The following is a 13,454-nucleotide window of genomic DNA, read 5'->3' as shown; positions in this document are numbered from 1 at the left end:
TAACGATATATAACTTTTTTATAAACGATACTTATTTGACCACAATTTTTGTTTGTTTTTAAAATGCCTATTAAGTGTTTTTAATAACAGATGTTTAACTGCGTAGATTTAGGTAACTTTAAAATTTATACAATTTTTTCTTATACAATTAAATGCAACAAGGCTTTGTTTATGTAGTTTCAAAATAATAAAATCACAATAGTGATTTTTTTTTTTGACTTTTGGCCAGCTTTTTTGAAAATTGGCCCACTGTGCAATGTAGACCGTGGACAGGGCCAGTTTGATACGAATTGCATTCTTTTTATAAAATTGGTCCTAAAAATTTTTCTAATCAATCTTTTAGGTTATTCATTTCAAGTAAGATTAGTTAGATAAACAACAAACTAGTTATGATAGCTTTATTATTATTATTATTATTATTATTATTATTATTATTATTATTATTATTACGTAGTTTGTTTTTTGTTTTTTTTCCCGCTCCAAAGTAAAACTATATCAATGCGCCCAGGGGCGTATTCAGACCATCTAGTAAAGAAGGGGAGGGGGTACAACTTTTTTTTTTTGCACAATATAAACTCATTAAATTTTTCTTTCACTTTTAAACAGCCTCCCTAAAACAACTTCCGTTTCCGAACAACTGTTCAGTAATTCGTTTTCAAACAATTGTTCAAATATATAAATTTACAAAAAAAATTATTTTCAAAATAGCTGAGAAGGGCGGGGGACAATCACCTTCATCAACCTCCTTATGGATCCGCCCTTGAATGTGCCTCAACTCCCTTTATTGTTTTGAAAAGCTTTTATTTATGGTTTTAAAAAATGACAGATATCATGAAGATTGTTTCGACTCGATAACCGAATTTGAAAATTAAAACGAGGCATTTGACGTGCGGTTATCAAGCGGCATTTACTTAGACGTTCTCGTTTATATTCAAAACAGATGCAATTTTATTTATTGTATTAATTTCGGAAATTGTTGAGTATTTACTACTTTTATTTAATTTACTATTTTTAATGATTTTATCACTTTTTATTAATCGTACTTTATTATTGTTTATATCCATTTAATCTTAGATGGTTGTTTACTTTCAAGACTATTCTTTTAATTAACTGGAGCCAGTAACTTATTGAATAAGTTAAATTACTTCGACAATTTATTGCTAAATCTTATTATTTAAAATTTATTAAATCTAAATTTATTGCAAAAATTGTAGATGTTTAGTAAAATTAAAACGATAAATTTCTAAACTAAAATATTACTCTCAAAACTCTTAGAATAAATGAAACTAAAAAAATAAAATGGAGGCTGGATCTGTTGCAATAAGGGCATTACATTTAGAAATCAAAAGTATTCGAAAAGATCCAATAGAAGGTGTTGTTGTTGATGTTGACGACGAGAGTAATTTATATGAATGGAATATTGGTGTTTTTGGACCTCCCAAAACATTGTATGAAGGTGGCTATTTCAAGGTATAATAATTATATATATATATATATATATATATATATATATATATATATATATATATATATATATATATATATATATATAACACATATATATATATATATATATATATATATATATATATATATATATATATATATATATATATATATATATATATATGTGTATGTATGTATGTATGTATGTATGTATGTATGTATGTATGTATGTATGTATGTATGTATGTATGTATTTATCTATCTATCTATCTATTTATCTATCTATATATCTATCTATATATATATATATATATATATATATATATATATATATATATATATATATATATATATATATATATATATATATATATATATATATATATATATATATATACATACATATGTGTTTTTTTTAAATAAAATTTATGTTAATCAAGTATCAAACAATTCACTGTTGGAACTCACTTCCTGTTGAAACTAAAAAAATATTCTCCAAAATGATAAATAGAAATGCCTTCTTAACCCATTTATAAAAGTTTATCCTCAATAAAAATAATGAATGAACTACTTTCTATGTAAGAAATAAAAGTGCCCTCTTTTACTTAATCTCTTTAAACTAAATTTTGTAATAAAATAAAAATATAAAACTCATAAAATAGAAATAGAAATACAAAAATCATAAAATAAAAGTATAAAACTAAATGTATATATATATATATATATATATATATATATATATATATATATATACATTTTGCTTAAATAATATATGACGAAGATGCAGGCATCTAAATCTTCCTAAATACTGAATGGTATGGCTGTAAAGTTTTCTTTGTGGCATTGTTATAAGATTGTAACATGTAATAATAAAAATAATCAACTATTTTCGATGCAATTGCCCCCATTTAGTTATTCTCTATAACTAACTTTTTATATATCTATATTTCTATTTCTTTCTAAAATATCATGTTTAAAAAGTCTGAAAAAAACTCTGCTATGACTTCTAATTCTTCAACTTTTCTTTCTAAGTCATTAACTTGTTAGAAGTGCAGCACTTTTGAAAAGACTATATTTTAGTTCTTAAGAAACTATTATTTCTCTGTAAATATTTGCTTTTTGGTGTATTATATATTTCCGCTTTCAGTTGTTGCATGTCTGGAATTGTTATCAGTGTGTTTACTTTCGAGTAAACACACTGAAAACAAGTCATTTTTTTTTCTTTTAATTCAATAATTCTATAAGTAGAAAAATTTTTACATATAAAGTTAAATTTTTTGATTTGTTTTCTAAATAAGATGACTTTCTTCCTAACTATATTTTTGATCTAATATATTAATGCAATAACATTTTACAAGTCTTGGTGTTAAAGTTTGTTTTATCTTTTTTCTATTATTAATTAGAACAACAACAACAAAAAATAGTTAGAGCATTAAGTTGCTTAAAATACTAGTCTGTGTTTAATTATTTTACTTTTTCTACGCATTTAGAGAAAAAAATAGAAATTAGTTTGTAAAAAAAATACTTCGATATACATGGGTCGCAGTGTTACATTTTCAGTGGTTACATATATTTGAAATGATATAAATTAGGGTTTTTCATTACTGTTTAACAGTAACAGTAAAACAGCTGTTTTTTGGTCAAAAATGAAAAACAGTAAACAGCTGTTTTTTCAGAACTGTTTTTACTGTTTTTAACGACTTTTTCATGTTTAAAAAATATTATGTATTGGTGATAAGTTAGTGTTTTTCCTTGTGTTTTTCAAAGAGAAGAAAGTAAAATCTTGGGTGTTTTTAAAAGTAACACATTTAACAGTACGTATTAAATCATTTTAATTTGATTTAAGAATACAATAACAATGCTTATATATTTCAGCAATGTCGTCAGTATGGGATTTTGCTACAAAACGAAAAAATCCAAAAACAAAATCTCTCGAAGGACAATGCTCGCGATGCAACAAAATCATTGTCTGTTCTGGAAATTCTACAACTACATTGAAAGCACATCTTTAGACACATGGAATTGATTTTGAAAGGTCAGCAACTGGCACATCCAATGAAGAACCAACAGCAGAGAAAAGAACAAAAATTTGAATTTTTCAATCGAAAATCCCTCAAAGAAATAGTTACAGATATGGCAACTGATGGTATTTCAATTAGAGCAATAACTAGAAACAATTATAATTGTCAATCTATATCACGAGGTGGTTACAAACTTCCAGCTAATGAACGTGATGTCATGAAATTAATTATTGAAGATTTTAGCGAGAAGAAAGCAAAAGTTGTTGAAATAATTAAGGAAAAACTTGCTAATGGAGCAAAATTCAGTATGTGCGTAGACAAATATACAACAATAAGAGGAAGACGATTCTTTGGAATTAATATACACAGCAGCGATGATAAAGTCACTATTAAAACTGGTCTTGTTCACATTTTTGGATCTTGTTCTGCTGAAGACATGGTTGTCGCTATGAAACAACATTTAACTGAATTTGGAATTGACATGAACAAAAATATTTTTGGCTCAACTCAGGATGGAGCAGCAGTGAATAAAAAATTCATTAGACTTGTGGATATAATTGGCCAGTTTTGCCTAAACCATGCTCTACATTTGGGTGTCTGCGATACTTTATATAAGAAAGAGAATGAAATTGAGGAACACTATTTTGATAGCGATGAATCTGATGAAAGTGATTGCTTTGATGATTGCCTTGATTTGCTAAATGATGACGACATTGAACAATCTGAAATTAGTTATCACGATTTGCTTAAAAATTCTCGAAAGCTTGTCAAATTCATAAAAAATTCAACAGTTCGCAACAACATTTTTTTGAGTAAAGTGAAAGCTTTAACAGGACGTGAAATTGAACTACATCTTGATGTAAAAACTCGCTGGAATTTAATGCCAACCATGTTGGACTCGATTATTAAGACTGAAATGTTTGTCAGATCAGGTTATCCTGCTACTGGTAACATGTAACCCAGTACAATCTGCTTCATGTCCTGCTGCCTTGTAGGATACGCCTTCTTAGGCAAAGGCTAGGAGATGCCAACTCCGATTTAAAACACCCCCTGCCTTGGGGCTCTTGGTTGAGTAAAGGCTAGAGATGGTGTCTCGATAAAAATACTCATCTTGGGCAGATGTTAAATGCACCCAGCTACTGTCTTGTAGAAGGCCTCCTAGGCAAAGACTTAAGGGGTAAACAGATTCTATCTGTTGACCAGCCTCGCACCCCTTCTTCATCTATTAGGCTGGCGCAGATGTATTTTTAATACATTGTTTCCAGTTTAGGATGTTGAATGCTGGATCTTCTTGACTCAATGCAAGGGTTTGCTTGTGTCACTGTTTTTATGACTAGGCAACTCATTCTATTATCTCCTTATGAGGGTACAGCTCTAAAACTCAGTTTTATGGTTCTGAGGCCGGCTGGTAGTCAGGTTTCCCGAACTCTGTGGTAGCTCTCAGAGAGGCTGATTCCATCAACAGCTGAAAAATATCAAAGTATTAACAGTGCCATGTTGCGCATGGATGGTGTCCCTGTTTGTACTTTTGGTGTGCATTGCGGAGGCCACATTTGGAGCCCTTTGTTACGGCTTAGGGTTTATTAGTAGTAATGAGGCAATTGCTTGGGCTATTAAACGGTGTTCTGAGTACTATCTATGCTTTGAGTCAAGTTCTTCAATCTAATTTAAAAATGAATAAAGTACCAAAAACTATAAAACACAAAAAACCATCATCATCACCAAGTTCTCTAAACCTATCATTCACTAACATTCGTGGTCTTCGAAGTAACTTTTCTTCTGTTGAGTCTTATCTCTTGCAAAGTTCACCAGACCTACTTGCTCTTTGTGAGACTAATTTGAGTTCGGCTGTCTCATCTTGTGATCTTAGTGTTGATGGTTATCTTCCTCTGATTCGTAAAGACTCCAATAGCCACATGCTTGGCCTGGGCATTTACATTCGTAAGAATTCACCTGTTTGTCGTGAAACTAGGTTTGAATCCACAGACTATTCTTTCATGTGCTTTCGTTTAGCACCACTTCACGCTATTGCCTTTCTCTTTGTTCTATATCGATCTCCTTCATCTCAAGACTGTACACTTTTTGATGTTATTTCTGATCATATTGACCAAGCCCTCTCTCTTTATCCATCAGCTAATATAGTTGTTGTCGGTGACTTTAATGCTCACCACTCTGAATGGCTTGGCTCTAGTGTCAGTGACTCTGCAGGCATTAAAGCCCACAACTTTTGCCTTTCTCAATCCCTAACTCAAATAGTCAACTTTCCAACTCGCTTTCCTGACAACCCTAATCATTTACCTTCTCTACTCGACTTATGTCTTGTTTCTGATCCTAGTCAGTGCTCAGTTTCTCCACATTCACCCTTAGGTGCTTCTGATCACAGTTTGATCTCTTTAAAACTAATATCTCATTCTTCTTCATCACCTGAATACCCCTACTATCGAACCTCTTACAACTACAGTAAAGCTGACTGGGATTCTTTCCGTGATTTTCTTCGTGATGGCCCTTGGGTAGAAATCTTTCAACTTCCTGTCGACAAATGTGCTTCTTATATAACTTCGTGGATTCAGGCTGGCATGGAATCTTTTATTCCCTCTCGACGATTCCAGGTCAAGCCTCACTCTCCTCCATGGTTTTCCTCACACTGTGCTGCTGCGATTGCCAATCGAAACCATTACTTCCATATTTATCAGCAAAACAATTCTCCAGAAAACAGACGTCTTTTCATTACTGCTAGAAACAACTGTAAAAAGGTTTTGTCTAACGCCAAAACCCGCTATTCTCAGGTCATGAAATCTCGTATCTCATCTCAAAAATTAGGGTCTCGTGACTTCTGGAGAATCTTTAATAATATCAATAATAAGGACAAATCTATAATTCCACCTCTCTTGTATGGTTCAGACTTTGTCACCTCACCTAAAGACAAAGCCGAACTGTTTGCTAAAAACTTTTCATCAATATCATCTCTTGATTCCACTAATTGCGTTCTACCTGATATTGCCAACAAACAGGTTGATTCATTGCTTGACATTCATATCACTTCAGCATCTGTATCTAAAGTGATTTCCTGTCTAGACTCTTCTACAGCTTGTGGCCCAGACAACATACCTGTTATTGTCTTGCAGAAGTGTTCTCCAGAGCTGTCGTCTATACTCTCAAAACTATTCAACAAGTGCTTATCAGAGTCTTGTTTTCCAGCCTGCTGGAAAGCCGCATCTGTTATCCCTATCTTCAAAAATTCTGGGGAGCGATCTGAATCGTCTAACTACCGTCCCATAAGTCTTCTTCCTATCATAAGCAAGGTTTTTGAATCTTTAATTAACAAACACTTAATTTCTCATCTTGAATCTAATAACTTACTTTCTGACCATCAATATGGATTTCGATCTTCTCGTTCTACAGCTGATTTGCTAACAGTAATAACTGACAGGTTTTATCGTGCATTAGATGAAGGTGGAGAGGTTAAGGCCATCGCTCTTGACATTTCAAAAGCGTTTGATAAAGTTTGGCATGCTGGTCTTCTCCATAAGCTTTCTTCTTATGGTGTATCCGGCAACATCTTTAAGATCATTGAATCCTTCCTTTCCAATCGTAGCATAAAAGTTGTCCTCGATGGACAACACTCTTCTTCTTATTCTGTAACTTCAGGGGTTCCTCAAGGTTCTATCCTTGGCCCTATACTCTTTTTAATTTACATTAACGATCTTCCAGATATTCTCACATCTAAGGTGGCATTGTTTGCTGATGATACTACCATTTATTCTTGGCGTGATAAGAAACCAACACCCTCTGATTGCCTGGAGGGGGCATTTGAGCTTGAAAAGGATCTCACTTCTGCTACAGCATGGGGCTCACAGTGGCTGGTGAACTTTAATTCAGATAAAACTCAATTTTTTTCAGCCAATCGTTATCGCAATAATTTAGATCTTCCTATATTTATGAACGGTGATGTACTCGATGAGTCACCTACTCTTCATCTTCTAGGATTAACTCTTACTTCCAATCTTTCTTGGAAACCATATATCAAATCAGTTGCAAAATTAGCATCTGCTAAGGTTGCATCTCTTTATCGAGCTCGCCACTTTCTTACTCTGGATTCTATTCTCTACCTCTATAAATCTCAAATCCGGCCTTGTATGGAATACTGTTGCCATATCTGGGGCGGATCTTCTAATGATGCCCTTTCTCTTTTAGACAAGGTGCAAAAACGCATTGTAAACATAGTTGGACCTGCTCTTGCAGCCAACCTCCAACCATTATCACATCGTCGTAACGTTGCTTCTCTTTCTCTTTTCTACAAATACAATAATGGGCACTGCTCGAAAGAGCTAGCGTCTCTTGTGCCATCTACTAAAATTCATTCTCGTGTTACTCGTCATTCAATTAAGTGTCATCCTTTTTCTGTGACTGTTCCTAAGTGCTCCAAAAACGCTTATTCGTCTAGTTTTTTTCCTCGAACATCAGCTCTTTGGAATTCGCTTCCTTCATCTTGCTTTCCTGATTCATATAATTTGCAATCTTTTAAATCGTCCGTCAATCGTTATCTTGCTCTACAATCTTCATCTTTTCTCTTACAGTAACTTCCAACTTTAATTAGTGGCTGCTTGCAGCCTTGTTGGAAGCGAAGATGTTTAAAAAAAAAAAAAAAAAAAAAAATGGCAATTCGAGAGACTTTATTTGAGTTCAATGCGACACACATTTTGGATTCAATTGATTTTATTGCTCTTCGTAATCTTTATGATGCTATGGAACCGATAAAACTTGCAGTTCAACGTTTGAGTCAGGAAGATGCAACATTAGCAAGTGCTGAAATAATTTTGGAGTTTATGTTTAAAAAATTGTCAATGATCAACAGCAAAATCAGTGAAGAATTGTACAATAACTTGAAAATCCGTACTGATGAAAGATTGAACAAGGATGTTATGAATCTTTTAAAGAGTTTAAAAGATCCTTCAAACACTCCAACAAAAGCAACATTGATATTTGCCGGTCGTCTTGCTTCTTGATTGTTTGGATTTGATGAAGAAACTAAAATAGATGAGTCGATACAATCCAAATCTGAAAATGTTAGTCTATCACTAAACGACGAGTTAGACTTGCTTCTTCGTACAGAACATACAACAAAAACAACTGGATCAGATTTCAAATGGTTAAAATCGGAATTCACTCTTTATAAGAACACTGGACAATGTACAGAAAACCTTCAAAAATTATTCAATGCACTTTTAAGTATTAAACCAACATCAACTGACGTTGAGCGTGTTTTTCAGTTTGCACAAATTTTTGCACAAAAAATAGATCGCGTTTGTCCAACGAGTCACTTAAAGCTCTTGTCTTTTTAAAATTTTATTATAAAAAATGAAGAAAAAATTGTAGTTTGTATTCGAGTAGCTGAATAAATAGTTAAAAATAGTTAAAGTTTTTCATCCTTTAATAAAATTCAAAAATTGCGTTTTTTAATAGCTTTATTTATTTAGTCTTCTTCAAGTAAAGCTTCTAAATTTATTTTTGTAAACGACATTGACAAATATAAGGACATTGACGTTTTTTGCTCCTTAACTTGTGTCATTATTTTAATTTCTTATAAAATTTTAAAAAACAGTAAAAACAGCTGTTAACAGCTGTTTTTTTTGAAATTGAAAAACAGTAACAGCTGTTTTTTCAAAACCACTGTTTTTGAAAAACCCTAATATAAATAAAATTGTATATTTTTTATTAGGGATTTAAATATTTACTAAAGTCTTATATTTAATTTACATATAGTGTATACTATATACTATATAGTATTTAATAAGTAAATGTTGGAAATATCCTATTGGAGTGAATACCCTGTTTTATAGTTTATGTTTGTCTGGTAGGTGCCAAAATCTGACTGTGCACTACTATATATATATATCTATATATATATATATATATATATATATATATATATATATATATATATATATATATATATATATATATATATATATATATATATATATATACATATATATATATATATATATATATATATATATATATATATATATATATATATATATATATATATATATATATATATATATATATATATATATATATATATATATATATATATATATATATATATATATATATCAGGGCTCGAATTAACGTAAAAAAATCTAATCGCGATTTTTTTGTTGCTCATAACCCCTCCTCCACTCCCGCTGGAGGGGAGGGGGCATTATTTATTTTAACTTATTTATAATAACATATATAATAAGTTTCATTTTTGCATAAGATGTCATAACATTTACGTTCAGCGGTTGTAAAGTAGCTTTAGTTATAATTTACATTATTACTATTATTATATTGCATTAAATCTAACAGCTGTATTTTTGTAAAATCAATGAACTTGATATAATCTTCTTTTAATTATTTCGTTTTCTATTTTATTTACATATTTTAAACTGTTTAAAACAACTAGAATATTTAATTTTCTATAAATTTTTAACAGTAAAAAAAATTATTCAAAACTCTAACAAAACAATCTATAAATTTGAAACACTTATAAAAAACTATTAAAAATGACGAAAACATTATCGTGATAAAATGTTAAAGCTTAACATTTTCACGAAAACCAGCACAATCACAAACAAGAATGATAATTAAATTCTTATTAAGTAACTTTTCTTATTTAAGTAACCTCATCAAATTCCCATAATATTTTTATCTATTGCTTTTTCATTCAATGTATTTTTTAATAAAAGTTAACGTTCACTTTTTTCATTCAATAAAATAAAGCGAAAGAAAAAAATGTGTCTAAATAATAGAATCTTTTACGATCTAATACTTTTTTTGATTGCTAATAGAAAAAGTATTAGATCGTAATCGTAAATATTTTGATCGTTTTGTAATCACTTCACTAGTTTATTGCTTAGAATATTAAATTTTCTTCCTCGCTTTCACTTTCTTCTAAATCCGATATTGCAACTGTCGCTAGATCAATGTCTGTTTTTCCTGACTTTCTTTTTCTTTTTTCCGGATAACGATGAAAATTTGCTGACAATCGTCTAACTTTATCATTATACCATTCGTCCATAGCATATTCCTGTTCGGATACAGCTGAATCTGTGCTCTGTGTCATCACAGAGAACACAGTAAAATCTACAATTTTATAAACATTCAGTTAATTTGTTTTTAATTACGGTGCCAATGTAATCTGTAAATATTGCAGCTGCACGGTCAGTGCCTTAAGAATTTCCTAAATTTGTAACCTTATTCTTCTTTTCTAATGCAATCAATTAAGGATAATCTGTGAATGGACGCTTTCGTTTTGCCAAGTAATACGCAATATTAAACTTTTTCCGTAACAAGTCAGCATCTTCTACGTCCATTTTACGTAAACCACGCCCGATTGGAGTATTATGAATAACATGGTTAGATAATGAAACTGAACCTAATGTTGTTTGTTGATGAATTGGTGTGGCCTCTTTATGTTGCGCACTGCTAATATGCAATGCCAGTGAATCTTTTTTTATTGATATTGTTCCTGGTTTGATTTAGGTCATGGAAAAGAATTTTGTTTGACTTATCCCTTTTTCAAATTGTTTATATAAACTGCATCTTAATCTTATAACTTCATTTCCATTTAAATCGTATTCTAACTCGGAATTAAAATGTTTTTCCCACTTTATAACTGTATATAATCTGCATCTGTGGTCCTTATTTGCATCCATTTATTGCTATTAATTTAAAATTAGCAAGTGTACTAACAAACTTTAAAGTTTTTTTTTAATAACTATTTAGAGTCTATATTGCCTTCCACTATTCTTCGCAAAATAAACTTATAAAAATATCATTAAATTTGTTCATAATGAATGAGCTAAATCGGAATAAAGCCCTTCGAGTTCGAGAGAATTTGAGTTAAGAAAGTGACTTTTCAATCAATTAACTTTTATTTCTTTTTTCAATCAAAATCTTTTATTTTTTGATTCGAATAGGTATTTAATCGTTTGTTTTTTATTAATTTTTCCTTCCTTAAACAATCGGTGTTTTTCCTGCATTTGAACATTTTTGCTAATTGATTTTCTAAATCTTTTATTTTTCTTTCTTTTACTTTATTCTCCGCTTTAAAAAAAATTATCGTTACAGAAGTCACTGCAGTTTTATACTGTAAAAGAACACTAAATATTCGCGAATAGAGTATCAATCTTCTAAAATAAAAAAAGAATAATCACGAAAAAAGAAAGATCGCGAAAAAACAAATTTTAAGAAAAAACTAATCGCGAAGGTGTGAAAAGTAATAACGATCGCAATACACTTAATTCAAGCCCTGTATATATGTATATATATATATATATATATATATATATATATATATATATATATATATATATATATATATATATATATATATATATATATATATATATATATATATATATATATATATGTATATATGTATATATATATGGATTTTTTGATAATATAAATTTTTGAGTTATTTCATACTCTGTAAATTATCTTTTACAGGCTAAAATGACATTTCCTCAAGATTACCCTTATAGTCCTCCATCATTTAAATTTTCTACAAAAATGTGGCATCCTAATATATATGAGGTTTGTTTTGATTAGCAGTTTTCATTATATTTATTTAATTATATGCTATTTTTAAAAGCAATACTTTCTAAATTTAACTTGAACTTTTTAAATTTTAAAGTTTTCAATTACACCTCTTGAAAGCTTCACTGCAAGTCAATTTTTAGTAATTTTGAATAAACTTTTTCACAACCAGATTAAGTTTATTTCTCAGGTGGTATTAAAAACTGTTTGCATTAATGTACACATTACTTGTGTTTGCACTAAAGTACACATTTACATTTAATGACATTTCGGTGAGTGCATGCAACGTCATGTTAGTGTTTTTTTTTTGTTTTTTTTTTGTATTGCAATATAAAAATAAAAAATATTTTTTTAGACTGGAGATGTTTGTATTTCAATTCTTCACCCTCCGACAAATGACCCTCGTAGTGGAGAACTTCCACAAGAGAGATGGAATCCTACACAAAATGTCAGGCATGTGTTTTGTAATTTTGTAGAAAATGTGAATAGGTTAGAGTGTTAGTAGAATGTTTTTAGTGTAAATATACTTTGTGTTTTTTTTTTAATAATGCTTTGCTGCTACTGGTAATAGTGGCTGTACCTGTTAGTGTTACAAAATGTTTCAGGTAATTGGAAAGAGGAAGGAATATGGGAATCTAGATTAAGAAGTTAACACCAAAAAATTGATAAGAATTAATTTTTCAGAAATTTCAAAGTCTGCACTATATTTTTGCTAACAGTATTTTATATAATGGTATTGTGAAATTTTAGGACAATTTTGCTTAGTGTTATCTCTCTTCTTAATGAACCTAACACTTCATCTCCAGCTAATGTTGATGCATCTGTCATGTTCAAGAAGTATCAGCTATCAGGTGATAAAGAATACCAAACAATTATTAGGTATGTTGAGTGAGAAATTTTAAAAATAATTGGTATTTGTTAGAAGCTTTTATGAATTAAAATTAGTATTTTTTGGTAAAGAAAAATATTCGTAATTCAAACACAACTAATATACAATACAACTAGTATACAATCTACAACATATATATATATATATATATATATATATATATATATATATATATATATATATATATATAGTTTTTCATATGATATGATATTAACATATTTTATTATGTACAAAATGTATAATGGTGTTTAATATCTTAACATATTATAAAAAAAATTATAAAAATATATAAATATTATAAAAACTTGTTTAAAAATAATTGATTGCAATTTGAAGTTTAACTATTTAAATTATTTCTTAAAGTTTTTATTAGTACACTGTTAGTAGCTTAGTTCACTTTAAAGTACACTGTTAGTAGCTTAGTTCACTATCGCTGAAATGATTCCTATTTAAAAATCAATGCAATTTTCCTTTACAGAAAAAGTTATAAATTTCTAAACTAGATGTTT

General features: G+C 29.6%; 1 protein-coding gene across 1 annotated transcript in view; it reads left to right on the top strand.

Annotated features, from left to right (window-relative positions):
- The first annotated feature begins 1,212 nt into the window (after window positions 1-1,212).
- The window catches only part of LOC100199197 (ubiquitin-conjugating enzyme E2 R2), an 18,831-nt gene continuing 6,589 nt past the window's right edge, over window positions 1,213-13,454 (top strand). Inside the window, exons 1-4 of the mRNA XM_065816648.1 lie at window positions 1,213-1,470; window positions 11,967-12,053; window positions 12,412-12,509; window positions 12,807-12,935. Of these exons, the coding sequence (XP_065672720.1) occupies window positions 1,300-1,470; window positions 11,967-12,053; window positions 12,412-12,509; window positions 12,807-12,935 (485 nt within the window). The 5' untranslated portion in view covers window positions 1,213-1,299. The remainder of the gene's footprint in view (window positions 1,471-11,966; window positions 12,054-12,411; window positions 12,510-12,806; window positions 12,936-13,454) is intronic.

Source organism: Hydra vulgaris, chromosome 13, assembly GCF_038396675.1.
Source record: "Hydra vulgaris chromosome 13, alternate assembly HydraT2T_AEP".
In the NCBI taxonomy this organism is placed as follows: domain Eukaryota; kingdom Metazoa; phylum Cnidaria; class Hydrozoa; order Anthoathecata; family Hydridae; genus Hydra; species Hydra vulgaris.
This window is presented reverse-complemented; position numbering and strand designations above follow the sequence as displayed.